This window comes from Clarias gariepinus, chromosome 9 (genome assembly GCF_024256425.1).
Source record: "Clarias gariepinus isolate MV-2021 ecotype Netherlands chromosome 9, CGAR_prim_01v2, whole genome shotgun sequence".
Taxonomy (NCBI): domain Eukaryota; kingdom Metazoa; phylum Chordata; class Actinopteri; order Siluriformes; family Clariidae; genus Clarias; species Clarias gariepinus.
This window is the reverse complement of record NC_071108.1, coordinates 11,341,514-11,361,587: the sequence shown is the minus strand read 5'-3', so window position 1 is coordinate 11,361,587 and position 20,074 is coordinate 11,341,514. Positions and strand designations below refer to the sequence as shown.

General features: G+C 35.6%; 1 protein-coding gene across 1 annotated transcript in view; it reads left to right on the top strand.

The window, feature by feature from the left end:
- The window catches only part of slc13a3 (solute carrier family 13 member 3), a 40,904-nt gene extending 30,070 nt beyond the window's left edge, over positions 1–10,834 (top strand). The window contains exons 10-13 of the mRNA XM_053504500.1: positions 3,918–4,030; positions 5,819–5,980; positions 7,151–7,288; positions 8,372–10,834. Of these exons, the coding sequence (XP_053360475.1) occupies positions 3,918–4,030; positions 5,819–5,980; positions 7,151–7,288; positions 8,372–8,533 (575 nt within the window). The 3' untranslated portion in view covers positions 8,534–10,834. The remainder of the gene's footprint in view (positions 1–3,917; positions 4,031–5,818; positions 5,981–7,150; positions 7,289–8,371) is intronic.
- Positions 10,835–20,074: the final 9,240 nt, after the last annotated feature.

The window sequence follows — 20,074 nt, the reverse complement described above, 5'->3', positions numbered from 1 at the left end:
AAAGCTATCTGGCCTTGAACAGCAGAAACACAACCTCTGCAAACACACATCAGTGTCCAACAGGTGTCTAGAAGCGTCGTACTACGTCTGTTAACATGTGGCTAAATTAGGAAAACCTCACACAATCGCAGAGGCGCTAATCTTACCTGCTGCCAAAGATATCTATCAGGTTATGTTTGGAGAAAAGTGACATCCCCCTTTCTAACGACACCGTTAGCCGCCACATATCTGACATGGCAAGCGACGTTATAGAGCACTTGCTAGTTAACATCATGCAAAGCCAGTACTATGCCCTACAGCTTGATGAGACAACTTTCTGCCCCTTTTAGTGCACACAACTGGCGAGGCATTGTTTGAAGTTCTGGATAGATATTTACAAGATTCAGGCATGTCATGGGATAAATGTGTCGGTATTTGCACGGACGGGGCCCGCTCAATGACTGGAAGGGGTTAGCGGCCTTAGAACATGAGCAGCTCCTTTTTCATACTGAGGTTCGCTAGCTCTCCAGAGGTCAGGTTTTACATCGTCTCTACGAATTGCGTTCCGAAGTAAAGACATTTCTTGTAAATCTTAAGTCCGACCTTGCGGGGTACCTGGATGACCCTTTTTGGAGAGATGCCAACATCTTGCTACTTTCAGAAAAAGTCAGTGCATTTGTTGGCAAACTGGATCTTTGGCGTTATCGTCTGATTAATAAAAATGTTGACGTTTCCCACGTCGTAAAGGGTCAGAGATCCCTTTATATGCCCAGGAAAAGACCTTCCAGTTGACATGGCAGAGCAGTTAGTCGAATTAAAGTGCGACATGAGACTGTGAGACTTATAGAGCTCTTCCTTTCTGCGTGATGAGTGTGATGCCTGAATATCCTTTTATCTGACGCCATCGTAAAATTACTTCTTCCATTCGCCTCAACTTATCTGTGCGAGGCCGGGTTTTCAAAATTAATGGCTTTGAAAACAAAGTACCGAAATCGGCTCCAGGTGGAAGATGATCAGAGGCTTGCGCTGTCCAACACTGAACCGTGAATTGCGCTTCTTTGTTAAAATAAGCAAGCGCAGGTGTCCTACTGATTTCTTTAACAGTGTCATGGCTGAGACGCAGACGCACCGACGCACCCTGTGTCCCAATTCGTATAATATCTGACGACTGAATATTATTTAGGGCGGATAGTATGCAAATGCTTGTAGAATGCAACAAACTTCACACTTAAAATAATACGTTATTTAGCATTTACATGTTACAACTGATACTACTTACTACTAAGTTCTCTTGTTCAAAATAGTTACAATTTTGATAACATTTTCCATAATTGTCTAGCCATCTGTCATTGTATACAGTTGTATAAAACTCAAAAAGGTTATGTTAAAAATCATAAAAGTTAAGTATAAAAAAAACAAAATACATTACTACATACACAACTATCTATTTGTCTGTCTGTCTATTTATATAGTTTTCTAGAACTTGTAATAGTTATTTTGAAAATTATAAAAGCTAAGAATAATATAAGAAAAAAATGCAAAAAAGTAAAAAAAATCTATCTATCTATTTATCTATCTATCTATCAATCAAAGGATTCATAAGGTGTGCGTATGGGGCACATGATAGGGGAGGTTTGGGGGGGGCTTTAGTTCCAAAAGGTTGAGAGGAATTCAGCAGTCCTGTATAAAGGTGTAGTGTTATTTGTTTACATACAGGCATGCACATTACCATAAATACTTCTTATATGGTGCTAATCTTCCATATGTTAGATTGATTTTATGAATAGATTTAATTAAGTTAATTAAGTAATTCATTTGTTTCTTTAAATTTAGTTTTAATTAATGGTTTTATCATAGGCAGCCTTCCACCCGTTCTTGGTGGGTTTTTCTCTGGGTTCTCTGGTTTTCTCCCACAGTTCGAAAACATGCCGATTAGTCTAATTGCTGTTTCCAAATTGCCTGTAGTCTGTGTAAGTCTGTTTGTGATGGATTGGCACCCTGTCCAGTGTGTACCCCGCCTCATGCCCTAAGTTTCCAGGGATAGGCCCCAGGCTCCCCTGTATAGAGGATCAAGCAGAATAGACATAATGAGTGAGTAAGTAAGTAAATTTCATCATACTGAAAATAATATACAGCAATAAGCCAAACAACTAGTTGAGGGCCCCCTTCCTTCTGAGCAACAGTTGCTACTGAACAGCCTATTTAGCTTTTCCAGAAAGAGATTAGGATGTTGTGCTGCCTTTACATTTACAGTAGTTATCATTTGATAGAAACATCACTATGCTTTTCTTAAATATTACCCTGTTCTTGGATATTACTAAGTGCATGAGTTGACACAGACACACAATAAATCTTATTTTGACAATTTAAACATTAAATTTTTTCTTATTTATTATTTATGCATGCCATACTTTACTGATGATTTAGTCAGGAAGGGAGTTTTCAGAATTGTTTGGTAGGTGTTAAGGGTGGTTTGGTAGGGGTAAGACAGATGAGTGCGGAGATCGGTTTTATGTTTTGTTGCTAATTTTTAATAAATGTGTATATAATTTTATATCCTGCATTAGCTGTAAAACTTTCTGCAGTCAATGAGGCTGGCCCTACCAGTAAAACCAAGTTATATAACTGAAAAAAAAAAAAAAAAACATATAATCATTGATATGGTGAACGTTTCTGTAAAGAGCTGTTGAACATTTTTGGAAGGTGTCAGCACTCGAAATGTCAAACTGTAAATAGATTACCATAACGTATCAGAGCAGTTCCTTTAAGTTTAAGGCCAGAGAACTTTATGCTTTGTGCACAGTGAACTCACAATCTAGCACAGTAGGATACAGTTCAGAGTTTGTAGCTGTCTGAAGGTGGGACTGGGAGCTACAGTAAATACGATGTGGAATGTTAATGATTAGCTTATCAGGATCTACCAAGGGCTCACACTATAATGCTACTGTTCCTACCAGATTACAGTAATCTCACACAATTTATTTTATTATTATGTTGAGTCAGAAGTAAATTTTAAACTCAAAAACACTTGCAACAGTTTCAGAACTAAATATGTGACTGTTGTTATTTTTTAATACTTAATGAAAGTTCTAAGATTAACATGTATAGTTTAAACTGTAACTACTATGCCAATACAGAACACAAAGTCCACTTAGTTTAAAGATTGTAAGCAAACATGTATACAGTACTGTGCAAAAGTCTTAGGCACCATATTATATGCTGTACCAATTTTGGTATGCATTTTTATCATGTCTGCATAATTATGTACAAAATCATTTAGTCGTTCCATATATAAACATAACAACTTTTTTTTATAAAACTGCACAAATCTGTCTAAAACTTCTAATATTAAGCAATAAGTTTTTACTTCAAATGTTGACTTTTTATTTTATTACTCTTTATTTCTCTTTATAAGTTTCTTTCATGCAGAAATGTTTTCAAAAGCATCTTTTGCTTATGACATTTTTTTGTATGTGCTCAAAACTTTTGCATATCACTATAAGTAAAATAATTGTTAGGTTTTACTGAGCTTGCTGGAGAAAATGAGTCTCTGGTAACTTTGTCACACTCGCTCTTTTCTTTTTTTAATGCAAATCCCAGGAGCGTACATTTGGTTTTTTGTTTCCATCTGAAAACTGGTCTGTCTTGTACTATATTTTTTTTCTTTACAGCCATGCATATATATTTTCCTGTAATGAAATACTGATTGATTTTGTACATAAGTATGCAGACATGTTAAACATATAATGTGGTGCCTAAGACTTCTGCACAGTACTGTATATATTACAGATGTAATGTGGGTCACAGCCAATAAAAAAAAAAACGCTTGGTGAAAGTACCAATTAAAAAAAATTCATTAACACATATGCCATAAAAATTAGCTATTCAAGCAGTTTCATTTTAATCTGACTCCCTTCTACTACCACTTTCATTTACAGCCCCAAACACTCCATATGTGCCTCTGTTGTCTTGGAAAAGAGTTCAAGAATGTTTACCATGGAACATCATCCTTCTGTTGGGTGGAGGCTTCGCAATGGCTAAAGGCTGTGAGGTACATTTACCTGTTTTATTATACAACACACTGCCATAACTTATTATGTCACGGTACTTTTATCAAATTTAAAAGGTTTAGTACATGAACGATTTTTAAACAAATAAATATTTATATAATAAAAACCAAATGCTTGCTAGGCAACTCCGCCATGTTGCCAATCAGAGCAGACGCGCTACACCTGTCCGCCAATTTAAACCCCCATAAACCAGCACACTATGTGCGAACATTAGATAGCACCAGGTATGAGAGCGTTGCTCTGGTATAGGGGAAAGAAAAAAGAAAAGTGAAAAGATAAAGAGAAGGAAAAAGGGAAAACTGAAAAAAGAGAAATAAAAAGATAAAGAGAAAACTAAAAAGAGAAGAGAAAAGAGAAAGGAGAGAAGAAAGGTAAAAAAGAATGTTTTTTTACTTTAAAAAAAAAGAAACAACTGAAAAGAGGCCTGAAAGATGAACAATATATCTCACTAGAGATAAAGAAATCATGGTCTGGAGAAGAATAAATAAAAAAATAAATAAATAAATAAATAAGCATTTTACCTTTCACAAAAGAAAGGGGAGCATATATATTTAGGTTTACACGCACATGGTTTACAAGACACCATTCTTTAGTTGAGGTACAAAGAGGCGTAAAAGCACTATTTCCTTAGCACTGTGAGGTGCTTGCCCTAATCGAAAAGTACACATACTGTAATCACCCCACGTCTCAACGCTCCCCTCTAATTTCTTTGTTGGGGCTCCCACCCTTAACAACATTTTCGGTGGCGCCATATTGGAGCGCCCCCTCATAACATAATGAAAAGTGTTTAAAAAACCCTGAATATTTTTTATAGTTTAGATTGTTCAAAGTAGCTACATTTAACTTTAATAACAACTTGGCACACTCATTTAACTTGGCATTCTCTCATCAGATTCACGAGGTAATCACCTGAAAGTTACAGGTGTGCTTTGTCAAGAGTTAATCTATGACCTTTTGTTCCTTCTTAATGTGTTTTAGACCAAAAGTTGTTTTATGCAGAAGAAAGATGAGTCAATCGCTCTATTAGTGCTGTTATAACTACTGTACACATCAATACGATGGCAAGAAACACTCTGTTGAGTAAAGAAAAAAGACAGTCCATTACTGTTTTAAGAAAGAAAGGCCAGCCAAATAAACAGAAATCTCAAGATCTTTGAACGTATCCCTAAGTGCAGTCACAAAACCATCAAAACCCTAGGAAAAGAAGACCAAGAGCTACCACTTTAGCAGAGGATACATTTGATAGAATTACCATCTACATAAATCTGCCAACTAGATTAGAGTCCACATGTTTCAACATCCACTGTTCAGAGAAGACTGCGTGAGTCATGCTTTTATTATCAAATTGTGGGAAAGAAACCATTACTTTGGAAGAACAACAAGCAGATGAGACTTGCCTGGGCCAAGAAACACAATAAATGTGTGTCCTATTTGGAAAACTGTCCTTTGGTACAGATGTACAGTAGTGATAGTAAACAGATGGTTTCCGAACATGTGGTTCCCACTATGAAGCATGGAGCGTGATAGTGTGATAGTGTGGGGGTGCTTGGCCTAGTCAAAATTGAGAGCACGCCTAACATTTCAGTTAATTACGTCATGAGTGTGACCAAGAGAATGCCAAGAGTGTGCAAAGCTGCCATCAAAGTAAATGGGGGCAACTTTGAAGATATAAAAATATAACACGATGTTCTGTATGTCAGGTAATTTACATGCGGTTAGATGAAAGAGGCGATTTCAGTTGTTTTTTTATTCTGCTTGTTCATCTCCAGGAGTCTGGTCTAGCTGTGTGGATCGGAGGACGCTTGCATCCACTAGCTAATGTTCCCCCTCCAGTAGCCGTGATTCTCATCACAGCCTTCATTGCTTGCTTCACAGAGTTTGCCAGTAACACTGCCACCATTATGATTTTTCTTCCAGTCATTGCTGAACTGGTGAGTGACTGTATCACACCCCAGGACTTACTATGGTTAACCATTTTAATTTTTTTAATTACAATTAATGACATTTTCATGAATAAAATTCCCAACACATTATTACCTTATTTATTTTATTTCTTTTGTGTAAACACACAAAAAATTAGTCAAACATTAAAATCACTGACAGGTTATTTCTGGAACATTTTTTCTGGGACATCAAGGCATCCCTAAGTGAGATCCATTGTCAAATAGCAGCAAGCGATCAAGTAGTTTCTCAATTTGGGGCATTGGGCATTCATCAAATTTAGACACTATTTTTAATAAGATAATACTGTACATCTCTGAGAATTTTAAGAAATTTAAATGGCCAATGGAATGTGCCCCTACCTTGACTGAACTACACTAGTGCTAATGATGTTGTTTCAGCATAGGGTGTACCCATTTCAGAGTTGCCATTTATAATTTGGGATATTCCAGCATGCTATTGACTGGGGTTGATGAGCTGTGAGCTTAGTTGCACCTGTTAGTAGCAATTTTCTTTTGTCCTAATTAATTCGTCTAATTTGTCATTGGTAATGCGTTTGTACAGTACAGTATGGAGCATTAATATTTTTTCTGAATTTTGTATGATACAATGTTTTCCAAACCAATTGGATTCCTGTATGGATAGTCAATTACTAGATATTCCCATAACTTCAGTTGTGTGGAATTTAATTGCACACTCAAAAGAATTAAAAAAAAAAGTACAACACTATCTGATGAATTTTGGATATAACAAAAACATTTAACGTTACCGCGAACTATGTAGTGATCGCATTTATTAAGTAGATTTCTATTGCACACTTCTGTTGAATTTGATGGCTTTTGAAAGGTCGATTTTGTATGATATAAGGGCATTTTCTATTGAAATGTCAAATCAGCATATCTACTCTTCCCGTGGGCCGATTGAAACAAAGCCTATGTGTCACCTCAAGCCTGACCAGATACACCTGTAAAAACTTAATTCAAATTTGTTTAGTATTTTTTTATGTGATGGGTGCACAAACAAATAGACAAAGAGACTTTACAGTTTTATGATATGTATAGATTTTTCAATTAAGTTGATTTATGTGCAGTCTGCTATCAGGCCATTTGTGAACTTATCATAGAAGGAGTAGTCAATTAACTGATTTTTATTGCTTACAGGCCATCCATGTGGCAGTGAACCCTCTGTACTTCATGATTCCAGCAACTGTAGGTTGCTCTTATGCCTTTATGCTTCCTGTTTCCACTCCACCCAATTCCATCGCATTCGCCTCTGGACACCTCATGGTTAAAGACATGGTGAGTAGCAGCAGACTCAGTGAGAATCTTAAATAAAAAAAAAACAACCCTGGCAATATGCCTCATTTTAACTAATGCATAGATTAAAAAAAAATTACTGATCAACATTATGCTTATCATAATCAATTTAAAGAAACTACAAGCTGCCCTTTGAGTTTCTAAAGTTTCTAAAATCAAGCCCTCTAATTATATAAACAAACATTTGCAGCAGATTTTTTTTTTTTTTTCATTTTACTTCTTCTGGGTAAAATCATTCAAATGGAAGCACAGCCTCTATTTCACAACTTCCAGCCCTAGCCACTGAATGACAAACATTCAAACTAGTCCTAGACCAGCTTAACAAAGCACACTGTAGCACCAAAACTTCTACACAGACTAAATACTGCCCAGTAAAAAGCATCAGAGAAATAGGCTGAAATACTATACTTTTTAACACTGCCTTGCAAAAATATTCAAACTCCTTGAACTTTTTCACATTTTGTCACGTTACAACGACAAACGTAAATGTATTTTGTGTGATAGACTAACACAAAGTGGCACATAGAGTAATTGTGAAGTGGAAGGAAAATGATGAATTGTTTAAAAAACAATTATGAATAAAATAGCTAAGAAGTCTGGTGTACGTTTACATTCAACCCCCCTGAGTCAATACTTTGTAGAACCACCTTTCGCTGCAATTAAATAAAATTACAATAAAATACATTTACGTTAGTCATTGTAACATGACAAAATGTGGAAAAGCTCAAGGGTTTAAAATTAGTTTTGCAAGGCACTTTAAGTAACATGTCATGTGTAAGTAACATATGCATAACGTAATATAACGAAAATAACAATTTTCTTTGGAATAGTTAGAGCTTTAGGGTTGCATTGAGGGTAAAATTAGTCAAATGTTTGATTCAAATAATTCTATTTGCATAGAGCATTCAACAGTAGACATCATCTTCATTTTCCAAAGCAGAAAGCAGCTTCATTTTTAAATCACAAATTTTTTTTCATTAGACTTTTACAATAAAATGTTTAATTTCCTGACCCTTGGTTTATGCTGCTTTAATTTAACATCTTTTTATATTTCTCTTTTAACAGGTGAAGACAGGGTTTATGATGAATATTCTGGGGATTATGTGTGTATCTCTGGCTATGAACACATGGGGACAACACATGTTCAACCTAAACACCTACCCAGACTGGGCTAAACCTCTAAACTCCACAGAAATTACGGTAGCAGTTGTTAACATTACTGGATAGACATATTCACGCACTTTAATATATAGTTTAAGTCTAGCTGCTAAAATAGGTTTTGTCATATACCCTATACAACATTTACTGCAACAATTATTACTGATAACAAAGAAGGTCAAAATGAAGGCATAGCGTAGATCATTTTTGTCAGTAGATATTTATTTTCCCAACTATCATAGAACATTTATAGAATAGTATTTAGTAGGTAAAACATTTATGATAATTTGGTTATAGTTAAACAACCGATAGCATTATGGTAACTTCTACAAACATTATGGAAGCATATATTAAAATGCTGCAGGAATATTGTATGAATGGCTGCTAATATTAATATTAAATAAAACATTATCAGAACACCCAGAAACCTTGACAGAATTAAAAGATGTGTATGTCAAGTTTCATAAATATAGTAATCTATTTGATCAAGCAGTGGATAAACTGTGATTTTCCTGTGATCATGTTCATCTTGTGTTATTTATCTCTTTCATACTGTATCACGTGCATCATTGTTTTAATATAGTGCAATATATGTTGATCCGCCATAGCATTAAAAAAAAAACTGACAGGTGAGTTGAATAACACTGATATTTCCTTATATTGACACCAGTCACTGGATGGGATATACTGTATAGGCAGCAAAGTAAAAAAAGAGTTCCTTTTTTGATGCCTCCTAGTGTATTAACCTAAAATCAACCATGACTCAAAATGTTATACGTTATAAGTGTAAATCCAGTGTTAAGCTATGCAAAAGAAAGATTTTGTTATATATATATATTTTAATATTAGTCTCTATACAGTAAGGCATATTTAGTCTATAAAACCATTGAAAACCTCTTCAACCAATACCCACCCAATAAATAATGTGTTTATTTTTCTGTATTGCAAAATAAAAAGTTAAAAGTAAGTGTTTTTTTGGGGGGGGTTGCAATATAACAACCAAAGTTTCCAGTATTCTATGGACACAAAAATGACTGTGATGTAGCTAGCTTATCAGCCTAGCAAATATGGTGTGTGTGTGTGATTGTATATAATATTTTTCCACATCTTAAAATATTAATGCGCCAATCAGGTTTAAAAAACAAAAGTGTTATGAAATGTTTTTTTTTTTTTTCATGAATCTTGTACATGGTTCCATGTTTTACTTCCTTTTTAAATGCCATCTCTTTCCCAATATGCTGACTCAAGTCAGTGTAAATGAGAATGGATACATAATTTACACAATACTGTACTGTACTGAGTAATATATAAGTAACATCATTGGATGTGGCCATGGGTGTGTGATTGTTAGTAATATAGCATTCGCTATTCAACAGTAGGAGTACTGCATGAATCACTGACCACTGATTACCTTACTACTGATACATAAAAAAAATAATTTTACACACACAATCTGATGAGTTTTTAGCATTTAATTCTTTAACTATAATGCAACGTTTTTTTTACACATATGGAATGTAAACTGTATGTAAAACCTGTATAGAGTTGTATATAAAGGAATATGTGCTGTATAGCACACATCTATATCTAGGAACTTGTTAAAATATATAAAAGATAATGTGTTCATAATTTTTGTTTATGTAGAATTGACCCTTTTTAAGTTTGCAATTAACAGCCTTAATGTGATTTTTTTTTTTCTTTTTAAATTGTTTGTTTGTAAATTTAATGCAGTGATGAGCGAGTGTTTTGTAGGGACCCTGGGATAATTGCAATTGCAAACTTATGGTCAAACTGTATCTTGATGGTACAAACAAATATTTTAAAACTTTTGATTTTGTTATGCACTCTAGATGATCACATTTGCAAAGCCCTTGAAATTTAATGTTGAGGAACATTGTTTTTAAAGTATTCCCAAAAATCTTTCACGCACTGTATTACAGATTGGAGAACCTTTGCGTATCTTTACTTTTGAGAGACGCTGCCTCTCTAAGACATCCCTTTCATAGCTAATCATGCTATAGACATGATGCTAGATGTTTTCCCAGCTGAATATTTTGTGCTTTTTCCGCCCTTTGTTGCCCCTGTTCCAACTTTTTTGAGCCCTGTAGTAGGCATCAAATTTTTAAATGGGCACATTTAGTGAATAAAAGTGTAAAATTTCTCATTTTAAACATTTATTTTCTCTATGTTCTATTGTAAATAAAATTGGCTTGTGTAATTTGAAAGTCTATTATTTTTTATCTTAAAAAAATTAAAAAATTATCAACTTTTCCGGAATTTTGGTCGTTGTTAGCTAGTTAGATTTGTTGATTTATGTTGTATGTAGCACCTTGGTCCCAGAAGAACATTGTCTCGTTTTATTGCATACTGAACTGTCTATTTATTGTTTATTAACAAAAGCATCCTCAATTCTTGTTACAATATAATGAAATTTGTTTACATAAATATGTAATGTATAATTATTTATACCATATTAATATAATGTTGTTATATTATATTATATTATATTTACAGTATATAACATTGCATATTTATGTAAACAAATTTCATGCACACCACCTTAATAACCACCTTTTTTTCAGGTCAGAGAAAATATATTAATATACCAATCAACTTAGTATTTTATAAATTAATTTTAAATCTATAAAAAATCACTACAAATCCCAGTAGGAACAACAGTAAATTACAAAGGAAACTGTGGAAAGGAACTATGAAAGTGATATAAATAATAGAAAAACATATTCTTATGCACATAATAAAGCTTTAGGGGCTAAGAAATGTCTGGTTGGTTTGCATGGGAGAACGATGCATAAGCATGATTTTATCTTCATCCAGTCATCTTTGGTATCTGTTTTATTTCTTAAGATCATTATGTTTATATAACTTCTTGTTGATATTTTGAAATAAAATAATCAAAATCGCTCATCATACAGCAAAGTAAATATAATAATAATATAAATGATTGCGTGAGTGTGCTGTATTCATTAAAAGGTTGATACACTGGAACCTCGGATTACGAGTAACGCGGTTTACGAGTGTTCCGAAAAAAGAGATTAAAAGATTTTAAATAAATTTTGACCTGAAAAACGGGCATTGTCTTGGTTTACGAGCAGCGAGTATCATGTAACACGCGAGTGCTTCTTGTTTTGACGCTGAGTGTCACGTGATCACAACTGAGCCAACAGTTTTACTCTCCCTTGCGCTGCGTAATTGTAAGTAATCGTCTCCCCTGCTGGGTCTTAGTGCTCATCTCTTACTGGTATAATCAACATCCGTGCATGCGTGTATTGTTTCCTATAACACTGTGACCACGTGTGTGTGTGTGTAAGTTTCATTAGAGGGTAAAGATAATTTTTCATTCAGTCGCGACAAAGCAGAGTTTCTGTGAGGTGGTAGGGGGGCTATAAAGGCAAGAGTGTGTGTGTGTGCGGGCGCATGCGTAATTTGACACCATGCTCCACACCAACACACACACACACACACACACACACTCTCGCCTTTACAAACCGCCTCCCACCCCCTCCTCCTCTGGGCTTCCCACACACACACACACACACACTCTCTCGCCTTTACAGCCCCCCTCCTACCTCCTCCTTCTCTCGGCTTCACACACACACATACAGACACACACTCACCTTACACAGAAACTCTGCTCTGTAGCGATTTATTTTTACTTTTTTTTAAAGGTAAAGTGCAGGTTAATTTGTTTTATTTTTACTTTATATTTTGTAAAAATTATTTTTATGTATTTATTTTTTGGGCTGTAGAATGAATAATTTGAGTAATAACTCGAATTATGCTTGTAATCCGGGGTTCCACTGTACAAAGAATAGAATGTAAAATATAATTTATATTTACAAATAGTGGAACAATCTTATAAAGAAAAGAAGTTCTTTATATACTAAAATACAGTACTATAATGCAACAACTACTACTACAAGAACAAATACTAGAATTTAACCATAACAAATGCTAGACCACAAGCTCAACATAAACAGGCTATTTATAATAAATCAACTAATAAGTCACATTGATTCAGGTGAGAGCTCCCATCACCTGACCAAGGTGCATCCTGGGACACGTAGTTCCAACTTTAATGAAAACACAAAAAAAAAAAAACACACAAAAGAGGCTCCTGGTCCTTCTGGTGGAGGGCCTGGCACGACGCCCTGTAGAGGCTGTAGATTTTGTCCCCTAGACAGGGCTGCAGTGCCAGCAGAACAGAATTCCCAAAGCCTAATGGCTTGGGCAGATGTTCCCAAAGCAGGGTGATTGAGCAGGCATTGGGGCGTCAGAGCCGGGCAGCGAAGCTGGCACGACATCCTCAGAGCGGGGTTGAGGCACTGTATGACGTCCTTGAAGCTTGGCTGCGGAGCGAGGAAGCAACGTGACACCCTTAAAGCTTGGCTGTGGAGTGAGCACTGGGGCGTCGGAGCCTGACAAAAGAACCGGCACGACGTCCTCAAAGCTTGGCGGCGGAGGAGGAAGCAACGCAACGTCCTTGCTGTAGAGCGGAGGAGGAAGAAGCGCGATGTCCTCGACGTCAAGCAGAGGAGCTGGCACGACGTCCTCGAAGCCGGGCGGAGGAGGAAACGGCAACGTCCTCAAAGTCAAGCAGCAAAGGAGAAAGAAGCGCGACGTCCTCGTCGTCAAACGGCGGAGGAGAAAGAAGCGCGACGTCCTCGAAGTCAAACTCATAGTTGAGCGGCGGAAAAGGGAACAGCTTGCCTCTCGTGAAGATCAGAGCTCGCGGCGTGGCTCTCGAGAAGATCAGAGCTCGCAGCGTGGCTCTCATGAAGGTTAAGCTGGACGAGCAGTCTTTGGAGCTTGCTCCCACAGGGTTTGTATGTGCTTTCGGTTTTCTTCTGCATAGAACATGTGGACATTCCTTGTCTGTTCCCCTGCTCGCTAAGACTTTTCTCTCTCCGCCACACATTGACACTCAGTCTGGGGTTCTTCTTCACCCTGGTCACCGCCATCTTTGAACCTCCTGGTCCCTCCTTCGTGGTCGGTGCGGGGACTCACCTTACCCCAGGCTTTTTCGTGTCTGAACGGCACTCGTCGTATAGCGAGCCGGTGACCTTCCCAGCTCTGCTGCGCCCCTCTCTCATTTCGTTCTCTCTCTCTCCTGTGCTCTCTGCATAAATCCGCTCCACTTAGCTCCATGTCTCTCCTGCACGCTCTGCTGGCTTCCGCTGCACTTCGACTTGCACGCTCCTTGAAGTTGTGGCGAATGGTCAGCCGAACCGCTCCCAAAGTCTGCTCGCTCTGGCATTATCATCCCAGCTTCCCCCCAAAAAAAAACATCTAGGGAAGGCACCTCTGCTATGCCACTGTAGAGGTCTAGCATTCTGTCACGATCGGCGGACTTGTGTTTGCGTGGCATAAATGGAGAGGCAGAGATGACGGAAAAGATGTTCTTTTAATGATAATTAAACTAGAGCACTACCAAAATACAGTACTATAATGCAACAACATCTACTATAAGAACAAAATACTAAAATTTAACCATAACAAATGCTAGACCACAAGCTCAACATAAACAGGCTATTTATAATAAATCAACTAATGAGTCACCTCTGTTCACCTGACTAAGGTGCATCTGGACATGTAGTTCTAACCTTAACGAAAACAAAAAAAAACACACGAGTCTCTAGGCGCAAGGCTAATCTCTAGGCGCAAGGTTAATCCTGACATTTACTGAACTTTTGTTGTTTAAGAGAGTGTGCTGTTACTTAACCTAAAGCTTAAATGTATGGCCCTTTTATGCACATGTGCATTCAGACGTGCTGTATGGTTCAGTTTTTTAACAAATCATTTTTCAAATTTAGCAGGAAGTGGTTATCATCCAGACACATCAGTATTTTCTGGATAAAGGTGAATGTGTGGATGAGTTTTTTTGGATATTCTAAATTGAATGCATAGATCAACCCAAACAATAGTATAAATGCATCAGGCAGCCTGGGAATATCTCTTACAATAATGTTCCCTTCGATTACAACAAATATGCTTTTAGTGCTGAAAGTGTCCACACTAGTACTGAGAAGAGCAAGAGGAGTATCAGTGATTTCTGGCTCCTCTTCTTGCTGGAAAATACAACACCAAAAAAAAAGAGGAAAAAGAGTGAGATAGTTTAAAAGTCATAAACTTTATAGTTATTGCTCTTTTTACAAGTTTGTCTTTGATTATATCAAATAGTGAAAAATATTTTTCATTTATTATAAACTCATGAATAAAATAAAAGCTACACCATAAAATTTGCATTTTTACCGTTACAAAAACCTGCCATCTAATTTATAATTTTGGTTGCCTTATAATGGACATGCTGACTCTAGAGTACATCACTGTATATATTAGGGCTGCTACAACTAATCGATAACCGATAATTATCGATAATGAAATTCGTTGTCAACGAATGCCGTTATCGATTAGTTGGGCTGCTCACGTCACTGAGGAGCGCGACCCCAAGATGCACAAATACACAAAGATACACACAGATACACAGCTGCTCGCGCAATGGAGGTTACAGAAGCGTCTGCAGGAAAAAGCGTGCGCCCCGAGTCCTCGAAGGTTTGATAGCAATTTACATTAAATGCCTCTAAGAAGACGGTAACCTGCACGCTATGCAAGACCGAGCTTACATGGCATGTCATGCACGAACACATAAAAAGAAAACATGTTGGTGTTACAGATGGCAAAACGTCAGCAGGGTCAGTAAAAACTGTATCTCGTCATTGTGTAAAAGCTGTATAGTTAAAGTGCTTTTGTTTAAACTGTTTGCTAACTTCGGGACAGTCGCGCTAGATCTGTTCACGGGCTACTCGCTAGCATCACATTGCGCAATCACCTCAGGAGCAATAGTGATTAGTTAAATGGCGCTATTTTAGATCAGCTTAATTTACACGGTGCGAATAACAGTAGAATATTACATTTAGTGATTGTTGTGGTTTTCGGCGAATGCAAATAACAGTATATTTGTGACTATTAGCTTTTTGCATTTCTACAGTTTTTTTTATAGTCCACTACAAAGTTAACTTGTAATTTACTGTGGTTTTACTTATACATACATAATTTTATTATACAAAATTACATTATTTTATCTGTTTATATCTTTAACTGAATATATCAGTGTATTTTTAAACACTATATATATATATATATATATATACTGTATATAGTGTTTAAAAATACACTGATATCTATCTATATATATATATATATATATATATATATATATATATATATATATATTATTTATACTGTATATATTATATACTACATTTTATTTAAAGTTTAAAATGTCAAAATTAAAGATTATTAAACTCTATATGTGGCTTTTGCATTTTTAAAAGTTTATTTTTATACATAAAAAATACCCTGATTTATGTGATTTTAGTTGTTTTTATAGTTATAAGCAAAATATCACATTAAGGAAGAGGTTAGGTTTTATCTGATTAATCGAAAACATAATCGCCCAACTAATCGATTATCAAAACAATCGTTAGTTGCAGCCCTAATAAATACCAATCTTGACTGCAGATGCCGTCTTGCCCATTACAGACATTTGAGATATAATGTCCTTGAGGTGTAGAGCATGATAATAATTTTACCTTACCTATGTTATTAATGTAACAAAGCAAACAAAATTATGAATTTGATTTTGTTTTTTTTATAAACATGACAATTTTTTTGTATATTTTTAAGTGCAATGTTTCTTTTGTCCATGAGTATGTGTTTAAAATGCATTAAGTAATATAAAATTCAAGGCAGAGACAAGCACCTACCTCACCTGGCTGACAAGATCACCGCATTCACCCAAAAACTTGTGATGTGGGACAGGCGCCTCAATCAAGGCATTACTGATGTCTTAGAGAATCTGAGGGAAGTTGCTGAAACCAGTGATTCTGAAACCACCACAGTAATCCCATGTATTAAGCAGCACATCTATTCTCTGAGAGGGTTATTTAAAAAATACTTCCCAAACAACAGTGCTCAGTATGACTGGGTTATGGATCCATTCAAAGTAACAGGTTGGTGTATTTTAGTATTTTATTTAATTTAATTGACTGACTATGACTACAACATTTATTATACTTGTATATTGCACATACATTTAATTTATTTTGTATGCTACTTTTGAAATCTTTGTCTTTAATATGCAATGACAAAGTATTTATTTTTATTCTACTGTACAGTGGTTACTCACGCGGAATGTCTATTACTGCCGCACGCTCTGTCAAACGGCAAAACAGCCAAAATAAATCAGTCGCAATTCAAAGTAATTCGTGAAATGACCGCCAGGTGGCGCAAACGGACATTTTGCAAAACGGCTGCAATTATTTTTGTTAAGATAGACACTCTGTTTCTATCTGTCTATTGTTATTATTGAAGAAAACAGCACAAACAGCTTAGGGGTTTATAAAAACATTTTTATTTTTTAACAGTAAAAATGTCAATTTTAAAATCTGAAGAAGCTCTGTGGTCCGAGAACAATGTAATAATCTAAAATTATTATATGATTCCACATTCTAAAATTTACATTGTTACCGTTTTGAATACCTGGAATGCGATTTTTCTTATCATAACATGCATTGTATTGTTATTAATCACTCTACACTGTACAATCTACACTCTACAATGTTTTAATTTTAGATTTTATAAAAAAAAATAATAATCCAAATAAAATTATTCCATTTGTATTTTCCCTTTGTAAAACTTTCTATCTCTTCCATTTCAGTGATTAAAAAAAAAAATAATAATAATAATTAAAGCTGCTTACATCGCGCGCTTTCACTTTTTAAAAAAATGAAGTGTTTAATCAGCAAGTACAGTATATGTCGCTCCTCTTTATGATAGATGAATACTGAAACAAAGCTGCTCGTGTCGGCTCATATCGGGAGCCTTTTTATCAAAGTGGAGATGAAAAGTAAAAGTGTGTACAAACAACATAGCACAATGCATGTGTGTGAATGGCTGTAATGTGGTTGTGAATAAGCCTTTTAGTGAATATAAAATGTTCCCGTGAACCAGCGGCGCGCGTGTGCACTCTTTCACTTTGCCAAGTTTTGATCTAAATTCAGATGAACGCGCGTGCCGATATGAGAGATTTATAAGAGATTTCTCTTTCCCAGAAATATAACAAACACTCATTTATACGTGTTAAATATGTGCTGTCTTTGCGGCGCTGTGCGAATCGCACGCCGATGTGATACATACAGTACAAACATATTTTTGCTGTGTAGTGGACCGGGCACAACCGGCAAAAGTAATTTAATGATTATGAATGCGTTTGGGAAGACAGCAAGGAAACTGACTGGCCATACAAGCAGAAACAACAGCTTAGGGGCTTGTAAAAACATTTTTATGATTTAGACTAGCTACTTAAGTTCATTAGCTAACGATTTTATTTGTACAAAGAATTAACTGCTATATAGCTTCTGTTTGTATCGGTTTATTGTTATTACTGTAGCTATTTAAAAAAATATACATTTAAAGACATCAAAATTTAAATATAGAAATAACTGGGAAAATTGACTTTCTGAATAGATCATTAAAATAACTAAAATATACACTTTTATTTTTGGTATAATATAGTTATAGTATAGTATATCGCGGCTGTGTGACTCATCCTGTACTCTGCGTTCCAGAATCATTGGTGGAAGTTGTTGATGCTTATTTTATTTATTTATTTTTGTCCTTGATGTTAACTAAAGTTAACAGTGTCTTCCCACCTGGGAGTTTCTCCAGCATACTGTATATCAGATTGATGGACATGAGTTTTCATCGGTTACATTTTTGGTAACACCAGTTTTTTTCAGCGCACATTTAAACAATAATATTTTTTAAAAATTTGATCCGGCCTCATAATTCTCCTCTTTAATTTTCTGCATAGTCTAATCAGCGCAGGAATTTAGTTGTACTAAATAATATTTATGCAGCATAATCAGGGCCTTTTATTTCTATTTACTTTAGGTTGTTGCAGTGTTACTGTGTGTGCTTTGCAATGTCAGACACATTCAAATGCAAATAATACACCCTCCCCAGGTGTGAATCAGCTGTTCTCCGCTTTACACTCGGAGAAACTAAAATGCACCCCTCCCCACTGTGCATGGTTTAGCAAACTGGTGCATTTGCTTCAGGCCTCTTTATAAATTTGTGTAAATTTAAAATCTTCTGGATTTTACATTCTACAGTAAAATTACCGTTTTTAATCTCTGGAATGAGATTTTTTTTTATCATAACATGCATTGTATTGTTATTAATCACTCTATATTGTTTTTAATTACTCTCCAATGTTTAAATTATAGATTTTATTTAAAAATATATAAATAAAGTAAATAAAATTATTCCATTTGTATTTTCCCTTTGTAAAATAGCATTAAAAATGATGGGTTGTGTATCGAGCGATTAAAAACAATACAAGGCGTGTTATGATAAGGAAACTTTCTATCTCTTCCATTCCAGTGATTAAAAAACAGTTGTCAAAAGTCAGATAAACGCAAGCATCAATATGAGAGATTTATAAGAGATTTCTCTTTTCCAGAAATATAACAAACACACATTAATACATGTTAAATATGCGCTGTCTTTGAGGCGCTGTGCTTAATATACTTACATGTTTTTGCTGTGTAGTGGACCGCGCGCGCACAACCTCTCGCGGGCGAGCCTCTGAATACGCCGTTTTAACGGGGTGGGGATAAAAAACACCGCACCGGCAGAACTAATGATTATGAATGCGTCGGGGAAAACAACAAGGAAACTGACTGGCCCTTTTAATAATTAATTAATAAGTTGATGTCTTTGGTTTCGGCTGTGAGTGAATGCGCTGTAGTAATCCACATTTTATACGAATTACATAAGCTGATTTTTTTTCCCCCATTAGTTTATATAAAAGCAGACATTTTGCTTTCTGTAAGTATATATTTTTCACGTCTGTGAGGCGAGTATACACCGAGTTTCGGTTCATTTTCTGACGCGCTCAAGTTCACAGAAACCGATACAGAATAGCGCTGTATCCCTGTTTGCTTTCATTATTTTACATCATAACGTTTTCTCAGTTTTTTCGTCACTTAAATAAAAGTAAAGTCTTATAAAGGCTATGTAGCTTATATACAATGGTGTGAAAAACTATTTGGCCCTCTTCCTGATTTCTTATTCTTTTGCATGTTTGTCACACAAAATGTTTCTGATCATCAAACACATTTAACTATTAGTCAAAAATAACATAAGTAAACACAAAATGCAGTTTTTAAATTTACATTTACATTTAGGCATTTGGCGGACGCTCTTATCCAGAGCGACTTACAAAAAGTGCTTTAATGTTTACAACATTGGATACATACTAACACTGGGTTAACTAGGTTAATAACTATGTACCATTAGTCCAACACATCTGATTTTTTTTTTTTTTTTTTTTTCCGGGGTGGGGGGTTAGTCCAAGTACTGGAGAAATGATGGTTTTTATTATTTAATAAAAACCTAATATGAACCTAATAACTGGTTGGGCCACCCTTAGCAGCAATAACTGCAATCAAGCGTTTGCGATAACTTGCAAAGAGTCTTTTACAGCGCTCTGGAGGAATTTTGGCCCACTCATCTTTGCAGAATTGT